The sequence below is a fragment of the Chroicocephalus ridibundus genome, chromosome 4, assembly GCF_963924245.1.
Source record: "Chroicocephalus ridibundus chromosome 4, bChrRid1.1, whole genome shotgun sequence".
NCBI classification, from domain to species: domain Eukaryota; kingdom Metazoa; phylum Chordata; class Aves; order Charadriiformes; family Laridae; genus Chroicocephalus; species Chroicocephalus ridibundus.
The window spans coordinates 80,941,290-80,966,662 of NC_086287.1; the positions used below are offsets into that span (position 1 = coordinate 80,941,290).

At 35.3% G+C, this 25,373-nt stretch overlaps 1 protein-coding gene across 1 annotated transcript in view; it reads left to right on the forward strand.

Moving 5' to 3' along the window:
- The window catches only part of ITFG1 (integrin alpha FG-GAP repeat containing 1), an 86,009-nt gene that overhangs the window by 8,231 nt on the left and 52,405 nt on the right, over window positions 1-25,373 (forward strand). Inside the window, exons 6-8 of the mRNA XM_063334437.1 lie at window positions 3,307-3,401; window positions 18,322-18,383; window positions 20,791-20,875. Of these exons, the coding sequence (XP_063190507.1) occupies window positions 3,307-3,401; window positions 18,322-18,383; window positions 20,791-20,875 (242 nt within the window). The remainder of the gene's footprint in view (window positions 1-3,306; window positions 3,402-18,321; window positions 18,384-20,790; window positions 20,876-25,373) is intronic.

Below are 25,373 nucleotides of genomic sequence, written 5' to 3' on the forward strand. Positions count from 1 at the left end.
GTATTATGGAGTTCTGTGCTGTACAAAAACACAAACCAAAGTTCTTAAGCTACATTTCATCTAATAGATGAAGTGACAGATCTGTTAGCTTACGTAACAGATCTTATAATATCAGGGATGGTAAAAGGAAAATGTGCAAGAGTTTGGGTTAAACTTTAAAAAAAAAAAATGCAGCTGTCATTTATCTAGGAAATTAATTGTAATGGGAAGGTTAGGCAACATGGGAAATCAAAAGCACAGGAAATGCAAAGTGTAAGGGTATTAAGCTATAAATTAATGTAAATATTTGGTATGCTTATTGTGGGAGGAGATTCATAAAGAAACAAGGCAGAGGTGACCTTAGCAATAGAAGTGTGGGTGCAAGTGGTGTTCTCCGTGTCGCATCTGTTGTGTTAAGGAGCGGCTAAGGCCACTCTTCAGCAAATAAAAGTTGACTGAAGTCTTATGAGATTGCACTAAAGGGGACTAAGTTTCATTATTAAAGTTTCTGCTAGTCCTGCAATTTCTAGAGTGAGACTTCCTAGCAAAATACTGGGATAAAAAAGATTATTTTAATGGCATATTTAACTGGTAAGTGAGGTCTATGCAAAGGATTATTTTTGTTTGATTGTTTTGGGTATGAATACTGAAATCAAAGCATAACGGAGCAGTGGATTTCTACTCAGAAGAGCCGAGAAGAAAAAATTAAGAAGTAGCAATGTCTCTAATACTGGACAAGATGCCAAAGAACTTTAAAGCTATCTTTTGAAAATTAGTTGTAAGTTATTTGTTAAAAACACTATTGGACCTTGGAGAAGGACAGTTCATATTCTATTCAGTTTTCCTGCTAATGTTTTTGAAGATTGTAATCTCATAAAGAAAAAGAAAACTTTGACTTTTGAGGAATATTAGGATCGTGTATTCAAGGACACAAATTGGTGTGACTCTGAGTGAGTGAAAGTTTCATTATTGAACAGCATCAACTTTAAAAAAAAAAACCAACTAAAAAAATGGGTGTCTGCATCTTTTCCTGTGACTTTTGTCAAACTGAACTTAGCATACATTCAGTCTTTGACTTTTGTAAGGAAGAACTTCATTGATAGTTTGGGTTTGGGCATTCTTTGAAAAAGAAAGAAGCCTCAAAAGAAGTATACGTGAATTAGAACTCTTTCCTTGATTTAGAGATTTTTCTCTCAGTTGTCAAAGAACATGCTCAGAAGATAGCAGAAATCATTTTTAGGATAAGAGTTGGATTATAAATGGCAAAATAAATACATTGTTCTTAGCTTTGTGATGATATGAGAGCCACTCTGTTGACATTTTCTTTCTGAACTATTTTCTTTTGACTGATTTCCAATGCATAATTGGGAAAATTAGGAACTGGGCTTGTATTTTCTTAGAGGACTGGACCTTTAAATCAGTTGTTAGAAGATGGAAATGTCTTCAAACTTGCTGTGTTTAAGCTTTTAAGTGGAATTTGATAGGATTGTCTTGAATGTTCTTTAGTAACATTAACATAGAAACTTGCAACTCTGTATTTCAGGAGAAATCACAGCTGGTTTATGTTTGCATACAATCAATACTTAAGTTTATTTTAAAAGAAAGAGTGTGTTAGGAAGTCTTTGCATTGCTGTGTGGCTTTCTTTAGCTATTGTTTCAAAAGACGTCTGTTACCACTGGAGAAATCAATGAGATGATTACTCTGTCTCTATGGCAACAACATATCAGCTTTCTATCCTGCGTCTCCATGGCCCTTAAGAAAGGTTTAAATAAGGCTTCCCCCCCCAGCCAGTGGATTTAACAAATCTATATGTGTTGTTCCTACCTGGCTATTTTTCTTTCCTCCAAGATGATTCAGAAGTGATGTGGGGTAAATAACATTTAAATGTGTAAATGGAAACTATACCCTTCTTGGCAGTATGGTTTTGGTCATTGATCCCAACTTGAATTTTATCACCATTACTTTTATTTAAATTGATGGCTTATGGAACAGAGATTTCAAATTCACAAGGGTGTTTCTGAACACCTTGCAATGATTATATATAGAAAAATTTTATGAGCTTTTGAAGATACGGAAAAACGGGAGAGCTTTGTTTCATTTTGTTGAAGAAAGCCTTTCAGTAGCATTAGGATACAAATAAACATAGTCATTATAGCTCAAAATGAGACTGAGTGCTATAGGTAACAGCATAAGCAATGTCTTGTACATGGAAAACAGCTTTGTCATCTGCTTAGAAAAGCATTTTTCTGTTTTTAATCTAAAATGGTCTTGTGTTTATACTAGAGCTGTATAACTAACCTTCTTGGCTATCTTCAAAACTGAATACATATCAAAACCTATAGAAAATGATTATGTATTTCTTTAAGTGATTCTTTTTAACATTGCTAAGATTTATTTATGATCTCTAGGAAGTAATCAGAAGCTTTTTTTTTTTCCTTACCATAAAATGAGTCACAGAAAAGACTGACTTTAGTAATACGTATGTAATGTCACTGGAATAAACAAAGTCATTCCAGAGAGTAGTAATGTCTCTGTCTTGCTTATGTACAGTGCCCATGGAGATTTTTCTGAGCGTATCAGCTAAGGGTTCTGAAAGTAATATGTCTGATGATTCAACAGCTGTGACTTTTGAAGGATTTGTTACATTTAAATGTGCTGCTAATAGGGAAGTTTGCTGGAAGTTCAGTCATTTTTAGAACAGAAACCAGCAGGGCATGTAGGTTTTTAAAGAAATAAATAAATAAAATTATCACCTGCTTGGGAAATGACATAATTAGCCTGTAGTCCATCATAATGTGAGAGTTTAATTCGTGTCCTGTTCGGTTGTTTGGGTTTTTTTTGTTAAGTGACTGAAAATAAAGTCCATCTACGTGCAGCAGGCATGAGCTGCTTTAACAGTATGTGATGGCCATTTTTTCTCATCTTTATTAAACCTGAAGTAGATTTCAAAAGTACTGATAATAAAACTGCTTGAGGAAAGTGGGGAGGACAGCACCCAGTTTCTCAGGATTTAAGAGTTGAAGTCTAGGCACCAAATTTCACTTTGTGGGTAGTGATACTTTGTGTACAAAAAAAAAAAAGATGCTTTAGACAGTTAATAAAAATCTGATGGGAGACCCTCTGCTACGAATCATCCTCTGCAGAACCTTTCAAGCAATTACTCTAGTTACTTAGTATACTGTAAGCTAAGTAGTAATTTTAGCTCAGCATTGGGTGAACATGCTTTCTGTTTCACAAGTTTGTGTTTTTTTTTATAAAGGTAGGTTATCGTGATTAACAGTCCCTAAGCATCGATGAAATATATTGCTTTTCATTCTTGTCTGTAGGAACTTCTCGTGGCATGCTGCTTTGGATACTCAAAGTAAAATGTACATACCGCACTCTCATGCCTTTATAGATTTAAATAATGACTTCACTGCTGGTAAGTCATAAAAGTGTTAAATACCTTCCTAAAAATATTTATCACTAAGTATACAATGTAATGCATTGCAATTTCCTTCTAATTTTTCAGTAAATTTCATTGATGGTTGTAAAGAGCTGGTTCTGGAATGTTGTGTTCATTAATTACATGACTTTGCTACTTATGACTTTTTTATTTTTAATTATTTCATTTTAATATCTACAGCTTTAAAATTCTGGGTTTTAAAAAATAACTGCCAAAATGAATAACCCAATAACGTTTTCTACTCCTTGATGATAATTTAATTGGAAGTCATGCTTGTTCTGAATAATTTTGTGTTCACTGTTCCAGCATGGTCTCCTGTTTTTCATGACGCTGTACTATAGTATTCAGTTTGTAGCTGAATCAGAAGCACTGCTGCATTTTCTTCATCTTGAGTCTGAAATAGTTTATATTATAGTTTATTCAGAAGAATGTTTTCAAGACTGGACTTATACATACTTGTTTCTTTCAATATGACTTCATTCTGTTTTGTCGTAGTTAATTCTATGACTGATTTGAGAAAACAGCACAGGAGACTTTATTTTTCTATTACTATATGAGCAATCCTGTAATCTATTTATAATTCAGTGTTCACAAACAAGTACTGGAGACAGCTTTTCTTATGGGAAAGAAACTGTATTCTTCCTTTGATGGTGGTGACTTTTAGTTGGGGGTTTTTTGTGAAATACACAATGTAATATAGCCTTTGATTACCACAATGAATCTATTTATCACTTACATACCTGGTTCATACCTCTAAGCACATATAAATATTGTGCTGAACTTAAATTCTTCATACACTAAATGAATTCTGAAGTGCTTTATCTTCTGCTAGATGTGCAATGTACATCAATTCATACATGGTAGCTTTGGAAAGCTTATTTTTTTTCCTATTTAGTAGCATGGGAATGAGAAAGGAAAGAATCCATAAATTTAATTAATATGCCTGTAAATGTTGGGGATTAAGTTAATTGCTTTAGTGCATAGTCAAACCTTAATATTCAGTTCTGGCACATTGCTGCATGAAGCTGTTAAGTGGAAATTCCAACTGGAAAATTAACTATACGGTTGTTTACCATAATCAGTGTCATGTAATAATCAATTCTAACACAAAATTAGTTCTATAAATCCTTTGGAATTTTGGTTTTAGTGGCATGGGCAGCATAGGTGAGCATTTGAGGTAGCATTTTAAGACGAATATATTGAAATCTAAACTCACAGGTACGTAAAGGTAGGAAGTCTTAAGTTGCTTATGTTGATCAATCACAGATTGACCAATTTTTGCAAGAGTACACAAAGATTTTTATGACAGCTAACAGTCTAAAGAATAACGAGAAAGTTCCAGTTAGTGCTAGTGATATATGGAAATTCCTCTATTAAATAGAAGTGAAAGCCAGGATCTTTGTGTGGAGAGTGCTGGGAGCTATTATAGATTCACATCTATATTCATATGTCAAGATGTGAATAGAAGCTTCTAAGAAGCACTCCCCCTAGAAAGATCCGGACTTTTATTTGCTTGTAACAGCAAAGATATAACACCTCGGGCTGAAATATGTGTTATGTTACAGCAACCTGAGGAAAACTGCGAGGAAAATAAGTTATTCTGAGAAGAGAACTGGAGAAAATATTACCATAGAATTATTTTCTTTAATGTTTTTCTTCTAAGCTGGGAATGATAAATTGTTTTTTTGCTGTCCCTGTGAAAATTGGACCAACTGTGAACAAGGCATGTGTTGCTGAAAAATAATATCTTATCAGTGATATCTGATATTTCATGACTGACGTTATTCCAAGACTGCCTGCTGCCAAAATGAAAAGCCACCCATCGTCTGATCCTGTCTGCACACTTACGGCAGCTCCCCCACATCAGCTATAGTAACTGCTCAGGAACTGGGGCTGAGGGGGAGCACAGTTCATTTTCACTTGAGTTATTAAGCTGATCCAACTGGCCATGCAGCTTCAGGATTGCCAGAGCCAATGTAAGCATAGAGAGAAGGCAGACTCCTATTTTAGTAGCAGCAGTTGTAGCCTGCCTTTAACCAAGCATGAAATTGCACCTTGAGTCTCATTGTGCCTCTTCCAAAAGATACCTGTTTAGCGCTCTCGCCATGTCTCCTTTAATTTGTGTTAGTCTGTGCAGAGTTGGGCAAGTGACTCATAGAAGTAGTCAGCTGATATAATTAAAAAAAAAAGGGGGGGGGGGCAAACCAAAAAACCAAGTGTAGGTAACTGTCTGTGCAGTACTGATAGTACCGTGGTTCTCAATGCACTCTGCCAAACAGGGCCAAAATAAGGTGCTGATATTACTGCAGTTTGCACACAGCGGGTCCCGTGACAGGCTCTGGACAGACCTTGCAGAAGACTCCTCAGACTTGCTGAATGCTCCTCCTTTTAGATAGCTCTGTGCCTTGCTGGCGTAGCTGGGGCAGCACGGCCTGACCACACCAGCAGAGAGCGGAGTGCCGCTCGTATTGGGCTATTCTCAATGGACTCACTGGAGTCTTAGTACCTGTTGGTTGGTTCAGGTAGAGCTAGCGAAGATGAGAGGATTCTTGCGACTCAATATTCATCCACACTACCATTCTTGAGTTGCAACAAAACCTCATTAAGAATCAGTCCTGGTACACAGTAAAACCATATTAATTTGGAGGGAGGCGTTGACGAGGATGCAGGAGGGTAGTCTGTGTGCTGAAAACCTGTTGTCTGAAGGACTTAATCATGAGATTTGATGCTGTTGTAGTACTTTTTGATTGAAAAAATCATAAAATTTACTCACAGCCAATGCTACTATTCACAAATATGAAGATACAGTTGTACCTAAGATGGATGTACTGAATTTTGTGTAAAAATAAAAAACAAACCTCCAGAATGCACCATCTTTACATCTTGTCTTTTAAGGTTTTTTTTAAGACCTTTTTCTAATATTCCACAATGTTTTGGGTTCTTTGTATTCTGTAACAGATGCAGCCAATTCAATGATTTTTAGCTGGGCTATTTTTGGCAACTCTATCATTATAAACAGCTTAGGTGATTTAAAGTGTGCTTGACAAAAAGAAAAAGAAGAAAAAATCCTCTGTGAGCTGAGAATCTTTTCGCTAGTTTATTGCCTAACCCGTTTTCAACATGCCAATATTAAACCCTCAAAACAGAGCTTTTACTTGGCACACTTCTTGTGCTCTGGGTAAAATGAAGTTGAATTGTTACGATTTCATTATATGAAAACATGTTCATAAAGATGTTTTTAATCCCTAACAATGCTTCATGAAAGGCTAACTGTGTAAGGATTTTATAATCCTAAAATCCACTAACTAGAACAAAGATAATACTAATCTCTCTTGGTGAGATGTAAGCTAGGCTGTTTCACATAGTAATGTTGCTGCCGTTTTTAAATAACGCATCATCATGTAGGAATCTCAGCTTCTTAGAGTTTTTAATTCAGTAATTTTGAGTTAGGCCAGGAATTTCATATAATCCATGCAAAAATTTGCAGTATAAAACTTTAACCAAAGGGTCTGCATGTGCTTTATGGATAAAGTAAATACAAAATTTTCAGGTGTCTTCTGCGTGTGCGTTAAGCATGTGTTGCTCCCAGAAGTATCGAGGTCACAGAGTGGCCAAGATTGGAAGGGATGTCTGCAAATGGTCTAGTCAACTGCCTACCATTGATGTCACTGTTCATACATGCTCTGAGATAGCCTGAAAGATGAGGAGAAAATGTGGTGACCTGTGTTAGAATAGGGCTACTGGGTGTCTAGTAATACAGACTCACACTTGTCACTAGGTCTCTTGAACAGCTAGCTTAAGAAAATAATCTTGAAGCTAATAATAATAGGCTTGTCTGAACAGATTAACGTCAGGTGTATTTTATGGAGCATGGCAGTTCAGGTGAGTGTTTCCAAAGCAGGCTCTTCCAGTAAGAGACCTGTTCTAAAAATGTCATATCCTCAAACTGAAAGATTTATACCCTGTGACTTAAGAAAAGGAGTATTTGAACAGGATTTCACTCTTTTGACTTAGAGTGAAGGAAGTAAAAAGTAACTTCTCTTTGCGTTAATCTGCTCAATTAAAAATAAATAGGAACTCAGTGTTTCTCAGAAGTGCGTTTCAGATGTGTTAGTCAAGAGATGCAGATAGTACTGTTCAATTGAATAAACACTATTCCCAATATGGTCATTATGCTGAAGATTTTACAATTGAAATACATGAACCGAACCATGGAGAAAAACTGTTATAGCTGGAAACTGAGACCAAGAGAGGTAAAAGGACTTGATAAAGACTACCCAGAAATGATTTGATAGACTCGAATGATAGAGTTGGGTACCAATAAAGATCATCTATTTAAAGCTAGACAATAGACACACATACTTTGTTTATGCCATTGTTGATTTACATCACAGTCAGCATTTCCAGATAAATATTTTGGACCAAGTTTAAATTTAGCCTGAGTCACTAGATGAACACTGCTTAGACTGTCTGAACATAAGCTCTCATAGGTGTATCGAGAGTTGAGATTTTTATGATAGCAATTATTTTGCTGTGTCTCTCTTTTTTTTTTCTAATTAGTTAACTTTATTGTTTCTAATTAAAACATCTTAAAATGTAGATGTTCAGTTAGGTCTAATGTCTTTCTAAGTCAAAATTTTAGTATGTAATTACTGGGGAGCGGGGAGGGGGGAAGGGTCACTAATAAACAATAAATTTTTATGAACTTAAAGTTATGAGTCTTCTACCAAGAAACCAGACCGTGGCCCTGCAAGTATTTTTAAAATGTTCAAATAACTGCCTTGGACTCCGAATCACACTGTAACTTCATACTGCACATCTGTCAATGTGTCCTTGAATGCTATGAAAAGTAGCCAATGTATTAAATGTTCTGAGCCTATGTGATTGGCTATGTGATTCCAACATTTGGAAATATTGCTTTTACAACCTGTGTTGCGTTGAACGCCAGCACATGGTGTGTATGATTGCTGATATTTCTAGAACTGTTTATATAAAATGAAGGGAAAATCATAAATTTGATTTTGGGAAAACTAAAGTGGAAAAATAATTAGTCAGAAACAGCTTGCTATAAGCTAATTGCTAGTCTCTTTACTGATTTCTGATGGTTAATTTTCTTATGTTGTTTTGCTTTGGGAATCTAGAAACCTAATGTGCCAGAACATTTACAATGTGTTTTCTCTTTGATTCCCGCTTCTTAGTTTCATCACATAAATGTAGATAATCTTCTTCTTGAAAACCAATTGTTCAAATCAGAGGTGATTTTTCTGTTGTAATAATTTAAACCTTGATTCTGGAGACACTAATGCTTGATGTCAGACCCTGATTATGTTATTGGTGAGTTGCCTCTTGGTGGAAGCTGGTAGCCTCTCTGCATATAGTGTTGTCATCAAAGCTTATTTTATGCAATAGATCTGCATTTGTTCTCTATTAAAATAACCTCGTCATGTTTGCAAACGAATTATCTGGCCTTTAAAGATTTATCTGGAGTGGCATTTTCGAAGGGGGGAAGGCGTATGTACGTATTTTAAGTCAAATTGTTCTGTCTGGTTTTGCCCCCTCCTTTATGTTTTTTCCCAAAACAAATATTCAGTACTGCCATGTCACCTTTTCATTCCTTGAAGAGGCACATTTTTTAATTTCTTCACTGTTTTAAGCTCTGATAAGAGAGCTTACTGAGAGTTTGCAGCAAATAATGGAGGCAAAATAATTATCACTAAGATACACACGATGTTATTTTGGAGGACCTCAATCTACATCTGTAAATATCTGTTTGTTTTTATTACTTTTATTTTTACTATTTACAGATTTGTTACCTCTAACTAAAAATGCCCTGTGTGACATGATCTCCTGTTGCCTCTATTCCTCCCCTTGCTACTGCACGGTGTTCAATACCACAGCAAGCTCCTGCTCATAGGATGACACCGGAGTCGCTCAAATTAGCGGCGTCTCCTCCTACTGCTGAGATTGCCCTGCTTTTGCCAATGCTACTTTTTTCACTCATAGCTTACCTCATGAAGAGAATTAAAGAATGAGTTGAGATCTTTAGAGAAAAGAAACAGCTATTTTAACTTAAGTTTTTCCTAATTTTTGTAAAAGAACCCATCACCTGTGCTACCTGCTTAGCAGTTTTAAAATTAAAATTGCCATTATGAAGTGCCTCAAAAGCTGTTCCTCTTGAAATTTTTAATTATATACTGATATAATTATATGCACTGGGGGGTACTAATACGCTATTTTTATGGGAATCAATAACTTAATATAGGTGAGAAGTAAATTGGTTCTGCCCCAAACAGCATTTTGCTGAGAAAGCATGAATAGGAAAATGGGTTCTGAAAGCACTCTTTGCACTGAGTGGTCGGTCATCTTCTATTGCTTGAAACAATTTTGTTGCCTTTATTCTGAAAACAAATGGAATTTTCTGCCTGAAAATTCATGTTTGGAGGGCTAAAAGCCAGAGGAATAGTCCCACCTGCTCTGCTTATTCAGAATCATAACTATTCACCATGAATCTAATTTAAAAGTTTTCCATTTACATGATGCTTTTAAATTAATACGTATGGATTTTTTTCTATAGTAATTTTTAATAATTAAAGGGGTTTTAGCGCTTAATTATGTTGTTTATAATTGTTTATCATCTTACTGGAAGGAGTGGTTGCTTAACTTACTGTTTCATGTGATTAGCACCAAAAATTCATGACAAGTTAATTGCAAACTCATTAGCATTGCTACTTGTATCTATTTTGTAAAAGTTAAATTGCTACAGCTAGGCAGTAGATGTATTCAATTTTCTCTAGTACAGTACTAATGGCAACTTGACAAACAAATCTGAATACCTAATGAGAGAGAGTTTCTTTACCTGAATGAAAAACTTATGAACAGAAGCACAAAACATGTCAAGCTTGGTTTTCCATTTCCATGTAGTAAAGAAATAAAACTGACTGTATCTAAGTTTTTAATTTAAATTAGGTTTGTTCATATTAAGTATTGGACAACTAAAGTTGTATAAGTACAGCTAAAAAAATGTAAATAACGTCTTTAATTTTGTTTTTCAATACTTTTTTTTTTTCCCTCCTGATGGGTCAATCTTTATAGAATGACTTCTCTTGTAAATAGAGGAAAATTTGTAATATAAATAGAGGAAAGTTATCATTTACTTGTCCTTAGGCTTTATGGCATTTAATGATATTAATACGGTTGTCACCTTGTCCTTTCAGTCAACACACTGCAAAGCAGAGATTATTAGTTCAGCATGTTATTTACATATGCCAATACGTACAAGCAGGCATGTTCATATCCACGCGGAACTTCTAGTTCTTCTTCTAGTTAAAGAACATGCACAGACACACCTGTTCTTCCACATAAACGAATTTTTTTTAGGCACGTTTGGAGTCTACATGTCTATGTTCTAGTTGGGTAATACCTTGTGTATTTTGATAGTGTTTAAAAATTGGGATTTTTTTTTTTTTTCCTTTATTAACTTAAACTTGTGAAGTAAATGTGAAATCAAGCTGTAACTTAAGAATGTTGCTCATGCCCTGATGGCTTCTGAAGATAACCGTAGATGCTGAGGCTTTTAATTCTGAAATAAAGCCCTCTGACATTAAACAGAAAGGTCAAATCAGTCATTAGTGAAATGAACGCTCCATCTATAAATAGTACCGTTTTTTATAACACTCAAAAGTGAAGGAAAATAACAAGGATAATCAGAAATGAACTTGGAACAGGTTCTATATAGTTAGGTTTTATTGCAATTCCCCAGTAGTCCTAATAAGAAAAAGCGATGTTTGTAAGTAGGGTTTGTAATACCATCTGCCTTATTTACTAAGATTGTCTGTAGTTTTCCAGTGGGGCTGAAGTCTTCTAAGCTCTTTACCTACCTCCATGATGAACTTTTTCTAACCTTCAGTTATATTTGCTTAGCCACTTTCACAAGCTGACGTCGGGGTGGAGCTGGTTTGGTGTTCGATAACTCAGGGCAACCTTTTTCTTGGTGACCTAGCAATTGTTTTTGAAACAGCCTTCCTGAAAGATAGCAAGGTCCCTCTGCTCTTGCTGTTCTTGTTAAAAGACCCATCCAAATTTAGCCAGTTTGAAACAGGTTTTACAAATATTACCTGCGGATTTGTTGTTGTTATTGATGTTTTCCTTAGTGGCTAATACTGTCTTTCTAAAACAGCCATGAGTAGCAAACAAACCACAGACAGGGATTATCGATGCCTTCCCTCGCTGCTCTGAACTGTTGCTGGTGTTTGGATGCTTAACTGAGAGCAGGGGGCAGAAGGCAGCAATGGGGCACAGGAAGTGGGAACAGAAGTTGGTAGGTGGGGAAGAAATCTAGGCTGAAGGTAGGGAATTTAGATGGGGATGATAAGCAAACACGGGATGAATTTCTGCAAGAAGAGGATGTTAATAGATGGACTTGAAGTTATTAGAGGAGGGCTGACCTAGTGGAATAAGTGAAGCGTAGTTGCATAAGACTGGGTTAAGAAGAGTCTAGGATTGTCTATGTGAAAAATAGTGCGGGATAAGGATCAGAGATGGACCTGCTGTTGAGTGTAGAGCAGTTTGGCTGGAAACTGCCTGTATGATTATTTCTGTATCTGCAGCAAAAATTGTAAGAGATATGGTGTAAGAAGCTAGGGATTGCAGGAAGAGTAGAAATGCTTTCATGTTCAAGGTGTTTGAATGCTGTCCTGCATTTTAATTCATCTTTTCTATGGAGTTCCTTTGTTGTGACCAATAACCTGTTGCCATTACATGTTGGGCTCGCAGTAGGTGATAATCTATCGGGCATATTTATTGTAAGTGTCTGGTTTCTGAGCTCCCGTGGCAAGAATGCCATGCTCTTGGTGCCTGAGATAAACATTAGTAGTTTTATAATGCTCCGTATTACACAAAAGTGATCAGAAATGGATCTAGCTCAAGATACAGGTGTGCTGTGTTCAAATTATTATTTCCGTGTTTGTAGATACATCTTGATACAAGATTGACCTAAAGGCGCTAAACTCAGTGCAGTCTAACTGTCCAAGTTTTACATAGCTTTCTGGGGAGATTTTTCATTTTTCAATGGGCCATACGTTGATACAGCATCAAAATTAGCTGATCCCATCAAATAAAGATGGATGGAACTGCTGTGGTTCTTCTGTAATGAGCTTTAGGTTACTGGAGCTTGCAATACAGTACTCGAATATGTTCTCTTTTTCAAGCAAAAACATAAATTCTAATAATCTCCATTTCCTTGTTTTGTAAGAATGAATGCTGAATTCAGTGCTTTTCATCATATGTATTTGCTGTTGATAAGATGTAGTAGAGCCTGGATAGCAGCATTTTATTGCTAAGCCAATTAACTCAAAGAAATAGCCAAATCACCAACTTACCCATATCCAAATACCAACTCACTTTTTAGGGAAAGTAAAGTTGTGAGCAAAATGCTAATACAATGTAGTTTTGTGTCACAGCACATGTCAGATATCTTCTGTATTAAGTGTTTATTATATATTTAGGTGCTTTTTCAATCTTGTGGATCTAAAATGCTGGGTAACCTCTTTGATTGTTTAACCTATTCCCAGGCTGTTGAACTCTGTTTATGAGTTTTCCTATTGCTTATGTTGTTTTTTATGTTAATCACTGCCTGTTAAATCAAAAATAGGAAAACATTTAAATGTGAACACACTTCACTTTGCATTTGTTTAAGAGAAACATTTTATGTCAGACAGTATGGCTTTTTTTTATTTGTAGCCCTTCGCTTAGGCTGTTAAGTGTTTCATTTCAGGAAAGCTGCCTGAATCTAACATGAAGGTCTTCCCCATCCCAACTATCAAGAATTTCATTTATCTTTACTACATCATGTCACAAATTAAAAACATAAGAAATGGCTTAGTCTAGTAGTCCATCCAGCTAACCCAATATTCCTTCTCTAGCAATGGCGGTAGGAAAGTGGCCAGACTGATTTTTACTTTGTTCCATTGCCTATTTCCATTGTATATCTCCAGAATCTAGAATTGACCTAGGGTTGTTAAAGGTACATCCTTGCCCATTGTTTTTAGTATCCCCTTTATGTACCTATTGTCTAGTAAAAGTATCTAGAGTATCACCTTCATATTCTGTAAATAATTAAGATTGTTGAGCTACAGATTATTTGATTTTTATAACCTCAGGTTGTAAATATCTCACGTTGTGCTGCTGTGAGGTTCATCAGCATTTGAACAGAGCATTATGATCTAGCCCCCAATACTTGATCTGTGCTTTTTAAACTTAGAGATTTGTGTGCAAATGATTTTGTTTCCTACAGCTGAAATTGCAACCAGAGCTGCCTTCCAAAGCAATGTGACTTTTCCTGAGCATATGTAATATGATAGGCATTCCTTCTAGGAAAGAGGAGTTTTCTTGATAGAGCCAGAAGTAAAACAAAAATGTTTTAGTTTTCAAGACAATTAGTGTAATAAAATGCAAAAAGAAATTAGTTGTGTATATTTTCATTATTGTAATCCAAGTACTGAGCATACTGATCTTAATGCATTTGTTGATTCTATCTCTTCCTCTGCAGCCCTTATATATTAAAGAATTTAGTAATAATAGACACAGAAAGACATAGCAATAGTGGTGAGAGATGTCTTCCATGGACAGCGTTACTTTGGGAAGGAGATGCTTGCAGGGAGTTTTTGCTATGGCTGTATAGAAAAGGATATTTATAAATTGCACAGATTCTTAATTGTTTCCTCTCTCGTGTGCTTTTGGCTCTTAGGGACAAAATCTTAGATAATAAAACCAGATAGAATCATTGAATAAGTTCGATTGGAAGTAACCTTTGGATATCATCTGGTCTAAGACATTGTACCAGGCAGGGCTTAGTTTTTCTTATAGGTTTCTTTCCTACAAACTTGGAGAAAACGGTTGTAATTCTGAGCTATACAAATTTGTAAATAGTTCTTTGGATTGTCTAAATTACATTGCATTTTTACCCTGCTGCTGCAAAGAAATGTTTTTGTTTTGCTTGCTTTGAAATCTTTGACATTCTTGATCAAAATGGAAAATTACTTGTAAATGTTAAGCATTCAATTTTATTTCAGTGCAAGAGGGTTTAATCACAAAAACATGCGTGAGCGTTTGAGACATGTAGCTTCTAAGAAGGCTTAAGGATAAAAAGGAGGACAATTGGCAATAACATACCAGCTGACTTGGTTCAGCGGGCTCTAGAGCTAGAGGTGGTGGTGCTGTACCTGTATTAAGTTGTCCTATGGGAAATCAGCTTGTTGCTTTTAACTTGGGAGCAGCATGGCACTAGCTCCTCTGTACTATTTCTGGAAGATTATCTGCTATCTTTGCCTGCCTTTGCATTTTACCAGTGCAGTGTAATATTACAGTAGCCTTGGAGCTGCTTTGCTGTGTTGGTTCCATTTGTTGTATATAATGTTATATGCCTCAAGTTAGGAAAAAAGGCGAGACAGAGGAGTATGCAAAGAGGAACAAAGGGCAAAAGTAATTTCCTAACTTTCAAGAGAAGTTGTTTTGGGGTGGGAGGGAGTTCAGCGCAAAACGGGTGCGTTGCTGTAGAGGGTACTGTAGAGGTCCACATTCAGCACTGATCTCTTGCAAACCAAAGAAGTGTATGGTAGATTGACTCCTCTGAAAACATAGCTCTCTTTTCCTACTCTCAAAATGTGGAACAAGTTTTCCCCTTAAAATACTCGGTTTGTACAAGTGGCTGAACAAAGACTTTAAATCTGCACATCCACATTTTTAACATAGTAAACATTTTAGATATTATAAATTATAATCTTTCTATTAGCTCTTTGTAGTTTGACTTGCATTTAGTAGCCTGATCTATTCCTCCTACATTGCAGATAGCTAAATGTATTCTTTGATTTGATTAAGCTGTGTGACATCCCACCCACCATGGTTCTCTCATCCCTTTTTATTCTCACAGAGTTTAATGTTTATTTTAAAGCTACTTTTGATTCTGGTCCTAACATCTGGGATTTTATATGCCTGTTGTTCCTTGTCTTCCTATATTATTTCAATTCCCTGTACAGTCATATTTCTGAATATTTCTATATACTTACTATGAAATCAGATCAAATGAGGAGGGAAAAACAACTAATATAATACACTTCAAACTAAGAATGGAAAAAAAATGGTTTTTTTCAATGCATAAAAAAATCCATTGCAAATCTCTCTCTCTTTGTTACATGCTTTAACAAAATTGGTGTTTCTGTGTAATACCCAGTAAGCATATGTACTCAGTTACACGTAATTCACTAATACTTTGCGGTTTACTTTGTTGTCGTTGTTGCCCAGTCACGTTGAGTGCCTGACTTTTCTGTGGCCTGTTGTAATTCTGTCTGGGATGAACAATATGGAATGTCTTTTGAGTCAAACATGGCCATTATACTCTCTGAGGAGCTGTAATTGATAGATTTACTCTGTAAAGTTCAAATGAAAACAAGATATATTACTACTTATAGATACTTCAATTCATAGTAATGCTTATATGACTTCCCATTAAGATGTTAAGGACAATCATTTCTCTCTATTCAAAAAGCTCTATTGTAAGAATACTAGAGGTGGTACTGCATTTTCCCATTGAAGGAAAGATAATTTTTTTTTTTTTTAACTGAGAAGCTGACATAGCATGCTGCATTAGTGTAGGGCTTAAAATTAAGAATAACTGTTAAATGAAATTCCATCGCATGTTAAATTAGCCAAGAAATGGTGCTGGTTTATTTTTGCTGGTTTTATTTTTAATAACTTCGTTTTAACCTTAAATGATTTAGAGCTAAGGGCTTTGTAACACCACCAGCATAGTTCATATCTGCCTTTTGTATTTGTTTTTTCCACTCTAGAAGCATAACTGTGTTGCATAAAAACTTTGTGCATTTATTTAACGTAGTAATAACAAACTGTTCAGAGCTGAATTTCTAGCATGGGGTGAATTGTCTTGTGTTGGCAGCTATGCCATTTTGTCTAATTCTGGGATAGAGTCACAAAACCTGTGTAAACATAGCATTACCAGTGGGACTGATGAGTTCCTGCTCCCTAAGATCTCCCCTTGCATAGAGGACTGGGCAGGGGATTGATTTAGCAATGGAAGGTGAAGCGTCAGCTCTGCAAGGCCTGAAACAGTCAGAGATGTGGGGGGAAAACAGTTCGGGTGCCAACCAAAATGTCTGCAGAAGGTTAGGCAACCTGTCCTATTTGCTAATCAAATGCTACTCATTTGCGCTGTATTTAAATGTAACACTTAGAGATTATTGTGGCATTATCTGTATGTGACATAGACCATAACTAGTTTAACTAGTTACAAATTGCAGGAGTAATTACAGCATGGATATACTACAAGCCTATTTGAAATACTTATTTGAACCTCAAAGACTCTTTCCAAAGATGTAGTGGCATTTTGGCCTGTAGGAAGGAGAGTTAAGACTTCTGTTGTTCCGTGTTTCTCTTTTCTTCCCTGTGAATGTATTAGATTTTTAAATATTTTTTACTGGTTTATATCTGATAGTAATCAACAATATTGCACAAACTTCCTTCTACATGCAAAGTTAAAATTTGAAAGTTTATCTGTTTTCTAAGTTCCATCTATATCTTCAGATTATTTCCATTACTTCCGTCTCTTGCCTTCAAGAAATACTTAAGCATCAGTATAATTCATTCCAATGAAGCACACTATCATCCTTTTCCTGTGTGTGCTCTAAAGCAAATAGCTATTTCAGGTATTCAGGAGAATAAAATCATATGGTACAACTTTCAAGCTGGGGGGGGGGCGTGGAATATGTAAGCAAAATGTTTGTTGGGTTTTTTGTGTGTATGTGTGGAGCTTTTTGTTGTTTGGGGGGCGGGTGGGTTGGTTGGTGTTGGGGTTTATGGTTTGTTGAGTTTGTGGGTTTGTTGTTGTTGTTTTCCCTGGAAGAGAATACCCCTTATTGTGCCATTTGAAATCCCCTGTACAGCAGTCCACCTGCTTACTCAGTAAACCACCTCAGGGTAAAGCGTTAATATTTTTTTTTTATTTGAAAATCACTTTTTTTCTGCTTACAAAGTAACCATTGTGTTCTAACTCAAATAGTGCCATTTAAAATAGCAGGGGAGAAAGAGGACAATGAAAAAAAAATGAAGTGCTTAAATCTAAAAGAGTAGTTTTGTTAAAATATGGGCTTCTTAACATTGGACTTCATCATTATTATTTTTTTTCCTTAAACAACCCTCCCCTTTTTTTTAACCTCCTTTACAAAGCTTTTTCTTCCCATTTTTCTAATTTGGCAAATTTGGCTTTCCTAAATAGCAATGAACAAGCTCCTCTTTAAGTAGGCATTGATAAATTCTCTGAAGCGCTCTTGTGCTGGTTTGATGTTTAAGAGGTTTTTAGTGTAAAGGAAGCCTAAAATATTTTTCCATCCCCTTTTCTCCTCCTGTCAACAGTATATCTGTTGCTTAATTTAACATATCCCAAATAAAAGGATGGTTGGTAGGTTTTTATTTTTAATTTTGATTTACTAAAAATATAACTGTGTATACTTCTTTCTAGCTTCGAGGTCTGTCTCTAGCTTTACTATTAAGAAACTTTCTTCAGGATGCATATATAGCATCCAGCATTTATTAGCTCATGTGAGGCTAACTTAATTTCTGTAGACATATACAAATGTAGAAGTTGAGTGCAGAAGGTATATTTATTTATACAGAAGAGTACGAGGGATGAAAATAGTTTGGGGGGGGGTTTTGCTTTTTAATCTTTCTTGCTTCATATTTATACGTTTAAACATCACTGGAATATAATATATGTATAACTTATAAAATATAGGTAACAGATTTTTAAATAAGGTATATAATATCTGTGTTGAGTGATCAAATATCTTTGTGCATATTCTACTGTTAAATATTTTATTTCTCTTTGCAGATTTGTTCCTTACTACATCACCAGATTCACAGAACATTCAGTTTGAGACATGGGTAAATAAGGTAAGAGAGAAAACCCAAATAACCATTCTGTTACAACCAGACAAGTTTAAAAAAAAAAAAAAAAAAAAAGTAATCTGATAGTCCTTGTTTCCGGAATGAGTGGAAGCGATGTTAAGGGGCACTAACTGCAGTATTGCATTCAGACTGCAGGCTATCACTGGAGGAGATCTCTTCCTCAGCATAAGTTCCTCTGCAAATTTTTTAACGTGGCTACTGAGTAAATGAATCAGCCGGCCTTTCATACACCTTAGCAGGACTCCTTTGTCATCAGCTGCTCTAGGAGGTTACTGACGCCGGGTTTGGTGATTTATGAAGAAAAGGCTGATCAGATTTCTTTTTTTATCCTGGCTGTCTCAAAGATTTGATTTCTTTAAGTAAGCTTTCTTAGAACTTCAGTTCTTGGGTAAGATTTTGTGGAACAGAGGTTCAAAATCTCCCTTGTGACCATTATAGTATGTACCCAAGTTACAGTTAAGAAAATCCTGAGTCCTGTGTTAACCAAATGTCACAAATGCATTTCAAGGTTGGGGAGAAATAGGTCAGTGGATTGATTTTATGTATTTATTTGTTTATTGAGATTTTGCTTTTGTATTACTTAACCTGAGCAGAGTCAGAGAAGAATCTCATTGTTAATAACAATTAATGAAATTAATTGATTTGAAACTAAGTGTATCCTTGATACTAAATCTGTTATCCAAAGGGACTATAGTTAAGAATCTTAGCATGTGTATGTTAAAAGTTTACTTTCCTGTTATAATACAAAGTGCTTAATGTGCTTCTTATTAGCTAAGTAATGAATTTTTGAGGCTTTATTTACCTGAAAAATTATCCATCGTGTCATAGTGAGTCACTGTAGAACGGGGATTATAGTCTTGTCTGTGACAATGTGGCCATCTTCAACCAGCTGCTGAACTGAAAATTTAAAAAATAAAATAAAATTAATAGCTGCCAGATATTCTTCAAATACTATTTTTTAGGTAAAAGTAATGAAATCTCTAAATCTGTACTAGACACTTTTTTTCCAAGCAGCGGGTCATGAATTCTATATTTCTAGCTTTTAAATAGACTTAAAACTTAACAGTTTTTGAATTTAATTCTTGAGGGATTGAGTGTAAGGATTACAAAAGGCATTTGACCTGTCTCCTGTAGGCGTGGGGTTTTTAGAATTTTCTTACAGATTTTTGATTTTCCAAACTCATGTATTCTGAATATTATCCGATGTTGTATAGTTTGTACGTATAGACTTGCTTATCTTTAGAAAGAAAGAATTCTATTCCTTGGACTCAATCAACCCAGTAAAATATGTCACACACATAAAATAGATGTACATATATTTTATATTCATCTTAAAATACATTAATTCATCCATTAAAGCTGTTAAATTGCTCTACAAACCTAGGCAAAGTAATTCACTGATGAATCCTAAAATGCTTTTAAAATATTTGCCTATATGATAATGTTTTTCTGGCCAACTGAGCACAGAGCCTTGTCGTCTTTTCTGGATGGAGGTGATTTGCATCATTTAGTTGTTGGGGTTTTTTTCCTCATCTGAGTCATAAATTATATGTCAAGGTAAAGATATACAGTCAAACATCCATGTACTGTCTCCAGAGCTGCACCTTCAACAGCACTGAAGTCTACAAACTGAATATAACATGAGTAAGCAATGTGGGTAATTAGAGATAATCCAAAAAAAGGGTATCATTTTTCTCTATGGCTTTATGTATACGTGTGTGCCTAGCACTTTGAGCTGATTGCAATGACTTGAAAAGTGGGCCTTAGATCATCTCACTTGGTTAAAAAAACCTTCACTTTTTAAATGGTTTTGTTCCAGTTGTGTTCCAGGTGTATGATAAACAAGGATCCAGCACTCTTCTTTTGTCTTTCTGATGAAACACTGGAATATTGTTTTCTGCAGGCCTATGTTTTAAAAATAGGCGATTAAAACAAGACCTAAACCAGACTTAATGTAAAATCAAGTTATTTCCTAATTAGACGGGAAATCAGAAGCTATTTTTAACAGGTGTGCAGGTGTGTTTTTATATATTACATATATCTATAAAATCACATGTCAATATGCAAAAATGCACATTAGTATTCATAATCACTTAATTATGATTTAGATTATGCTGCTGAAATAACCCAATCTCATCCTCATAGAACAGCAAAATATATGGACAATTGTATCTGAGTATCACTATTACTGGATTTCCATAAGATTCCATGAAGGATTAGAAATGCAAAAACTCAGTCCTAATTTTCAGAGTGCCTTTTTTCCCATAGCTGAGATGTCTCTTTATTATCTACTAAAGCGCTTTTTTATTGGTGTATATTTTCTCTGGATCAAAAGTCAAATTTTATCACTGTTGCAGTTCATTTTTTCCATCATCTTTGTCCTGTTTGATAGGATGGGAACTTCTCTAAAGTTGGAAAAAGTAAGAAAATGCCGAATGGTGTGAAAGTTGTTGGACAGTCCGTGTTTGCAGATTTTGGTGAGTTTTATTCTTCTGAAGTATCCTGAGTGTTTCTTTCTTTTTCATGTTTTGGTTAGCTACTCTAAATCAAAAAACAAATAAAGATGTTTAGCTCTAAAAGTTTGGGGTGGAGTTTTTATACTTTTTTTTTTCTTTAAGGCATTATATCTATTTGAGTGTAAATCTTGAAATATCTGGGGATAATTATAATTAAATTAAACTAAATTCAACTTTGGCTATCCCAGTACATTCTCATCACATAGATCTACTTTTGACTGGACGCTTAAGGACATGTAAGCACGTGTACTGTTGTGTTGAGCCATGGTACAACGCCAGACCTGCTTTTATCGGTCATGTATTTTGTTTGTCATGATTTTGGATTTTTCCATAATCTCGTTCAGAAGATACTATTTGAGTAAACGTTCATAAATTCTTCACCTGTACAAACTAATAAAGGCACAATGTAAATGAATTAAAATGACTTGTGTAAAGATTGATGAAACATGGTAAAATCTTAATGGTTGTAATTGAAAATTCTGAAAGGCTTTTGGACAGAAGAAAAACTTAATTTATATGTAAATCTATTTTTGCAAGGGTTAGTGAAAGCCTATATTTTTCTATTAGAATGTACTTTTTCAGTCAATTGTGTCTTATCAATATGCATGTCATGTTACAAACAGGAAATGTTGGTTTGTAGTCCAAAAAATACCTTTTTTCTGTGCAGTAAAATAAGAATTTTGCAACCCAAGGGAGAGTGCTACAGGCCTCATTCTGCTGACACTACTGAATGTAAATAACTTCTTAAAGAACTGATTTACTATATTTATACAACACACTTGTTAATTGTGAGACTGAGCTGGTCTTAAAACATTGCCAAATTGTAGCCTTGCTGCATTAAAATCCGTTTTAAAGAAAATGACAATTTTTTTAAATTAAAAGTTGAGCTGCATATTAGACCCAGAGTCCAACTCTCTTGTACTTTGCTGCCACTTAAAAGTATTCTTAAGAGTTGTAGCAAAGCTGTTTACTGATGCGTAACTAGAAGACACCTCTACTGGATAGTTAATTATCCTTCCATCCTTATCTAGCAACTATAGATGGGTTTACAGATCTATAGTAAATGAAATAAGGTAGAAGCTGAACAATGCTCTAGGTTCTTCTGTGAAATGTTTTCTAAAAAACACGTTTAGAAACACGTTTTCTAAAATCTTTGTAAGTAAAAACTTTTACTGTTTATCTACAAATATAAACACTTGTATATATAGTATCTGAAGGAAAAAATAGAATACTAAGTTTTTTGAAGTTTAAAAAAAAAAAAGTTATATGTGTCTGGGTTTTTGTAACTATTTTCTAAGCTGATGTTCTGAATAATGTGCCTTAATAAGTACTAAGTAGAAATCAGATTTATTTTTTTTTAACGATGGCAATGTGCAAAGCAATATTGATGTGGGATTATTTTGTCTGTATGTTAGGTAGCTAATGAGCCCAAATGATATATCATAATTCTAGAAAATCATCATAATTAATGGGATTTTAATAACCCTGGGATGTCTTTCAGAGCATAGTGGAACTGTTAAAATGTTTAAGTTAAAGTTTTGAAAACGTGAACGAATGGAATGTGCAGTGAGGTAGCAGTGCAATGCACTGTGGGTTTGGTACAACCAAGGCTATGAAAGACAATGGCCGGGATGAGCTACTGCAGCCGCAGGGGGCTCCCGTTGGGAAGTTCCGTCACCAGTTGTTTGATATTCTCTCTGCTAATTATCACCAACTTCATAGGCTATGCACTGGTGGAGCAATCTTTCTAGTAGGAATTAATATAACGGCAGAAAATGTGTGGGGGGACTTATGAAATGGATACAAAGAAATGTGGCGGGACAGCATATATGACAAAGCAGATAGAGAGGCACGGAATCATCAGTGTCATCTATGGGAGGAGAGGCTAGCTTTTCAGAAGCTGACTTTTTGGAACCGGTTATTCTGAAAGATCTCAGCCATGTAATCTCTAAGAGAGAACACCCACAGAAATCTTGCGGTCTGAGGATCTTGCTTCCTCTTCCTGAACAGCTGCATACACACTGTCATCTTTATCTTCAGTCCAGATCACTCAAGTTCATCCAGGGTGAAGGATGGGAAATGGCATAATGGTCTTTCTGCCTGTTAATTTCCTAAGCGAGCGAAAGGAGTGCTATAAATGTATGAGTGCATTTTGATAGAGGAACAAAGTTTATTCTGACAACTATGGAAATACTTATAACTATGATTTCAAGATTACTATTTGAGTATTACTACAACTTTAATCTTTTTCTGTTGTAACAGTGGGTAGGAAATTGAGTAGTGGATCAATTTTTTTTTCTTCATATTCCCAGAATTAATTTAAAATAATCAAGACAACAAATAGTTATTTTCTCATTGAACAAAGCTTTAGAGAATATTGAAGTGAATACGGTACTAAACCAATGTGTATGACTAAGAAGGGACATAATTCTAAATTCCATGTTCTTTATAAAACGCGGTCTGAAGGACGCTGAATAATACCAGACCACCATCAAATTCCTACCTAGAGCTAAATAGTTCTGTGTAAGTGTGGCCATACAGAAACTGGTAGGAGGAAAAAAAAAACTTTTATTGAGAAGGAGGATCTTTGAGTTCTGCTTGTATTCATTTTCATTACAGTATTTTTTTTTGTTCTGCACCAGTCTAACAATAGAGGGAAAATCTCACATTAGTAGAATAACACTGTATCAGAGTAACTACATTTGCTCACTGTGCTACATCAGTGTATGTTTAGATACCTTCAAAAGGTAGGCATTTATTGTACAGATTCTGCTTGTACTAAGCTGAAGTTAAAGAACATGCCTTACTAGAAACAGTTTGTCAGACTTGAGCATCTCCTTTTTTTCAGTTTTCCCTGTTTCAAAAATGATGAAATAATGATTGTCGTAAGTCAAAGGAAGTTAAGGTATGATGGTTTGCAGTTTGAAATAGTAATTTGGCTATCAGTAGTGGGACCTGAAAGAAGTTTCATTGCACAACAAATCAAAATAGTACAATGAAAATGTAAAATTAGATCCATTAGAAGTTTGCAGCTTTTGTCAAACTGCGTGATGCACTAAGCAGAACGTACCATAGAACATACCAGAGCTCACTCTGCTCTCTGCGTGCTGCATCTTTACTGTTGGCACAGGCATACAGCTGCTGTGACTAGAGATACAGCTGCTGTGACTAGACACACGTTCAATGTACAGTCGCAAGCCTGTTCCATTCTTAGTTCTGTGTTGCCTGCCTCTCTTCTATTGCCTTTTTTGACGTTTTCTGTACCTCATAGCTGATACACCAGCCTTGCCATTCACTAAAGGTCTCAAAGGATTCCATATTTCTCTGTCTTTCACTCGCTTAACTTTGTGCACATTAGTGACTCTGGCATGATGTCAGGGCCAGACGTGAGCTTGGGAGTGTGTCACTTGTGCTGCCACCTGCTTGTTTACTTCCACCTTTCTATTTGTACACTCTTGCACTTCTGCTGTCCAAGATTCTGATTCACCTACGTCTTAGCAAAACATGTTTTGTTTCAAAAGGTGACTTTGTTTAACATTATTTCCTGTTTCCAAAAGTTTTATTTAAATACCCTTTCCAGCCATAAGTAGTTAACTGTTTGAAAAAACAAAAAAAGGGTGAGCTTTGAATAAGATCCTGACTTAGAACCTCCAAAGGCAACTAATTTTGGGTAAGGTTTCCTTTCTTAAACGAAGCAGGTTGTTGAACAGCTATCAAGTAGAAAGTATTTAGATAAGTGGAGCTGGAAAAAATGAACAATTAGGTGACTCATGAGAAACCGTCACAGGTGTTTGAGTAATGTTAGCACCAAGTCTTCCTGAAGTACTCAAATAATAAAGATATATTTTTTCATTAAAAAGATATGCAAATGTATGTTTGTACATACTATATATGTATTTGTAAGGCCTATTGTATTTCTGTATATACACATGTGTCTGTATATTCTAATGGAAAAATATGCAAAAGCAGGTGTACATATATCAATATATTTGTGGTAATGTAGTTGACCTTAGACTTTATGTCTAAATTGGAACCTTAAAAACAAGTAACACTCCCCTCTGTTACATGATAGCAATGATTTGTACATTAACCTGACCAAAGGACAGTGAACAATTGACAAATTTGTGTTTCCCTTTTAAAAATGAATCAGAAATGCTTTGTGGCATATTTATTATAAATGGCATTTCAATTGATTAAGGTGAGCAGAGCTGGGCACTACAGAATTCTGCACTTACTTGGCTGACACATTGCTCCAAACAAGTAAGAGCTCTTCATTATTACTTTTTCTATTCTTCTCATGTCACTATGGTAATTGCAGTGCAGTGGTTGCTATAGCAAAAATGATTAATCCTCCGTTGTTGTTATCTGTATGCCAGCAGAGCCTTTTTATAAGGTCTGACTGTACTGTCTTTGGAGGAAATCATAGATGTTCGCTAGAATTCTGGTGAATAACAGTTTT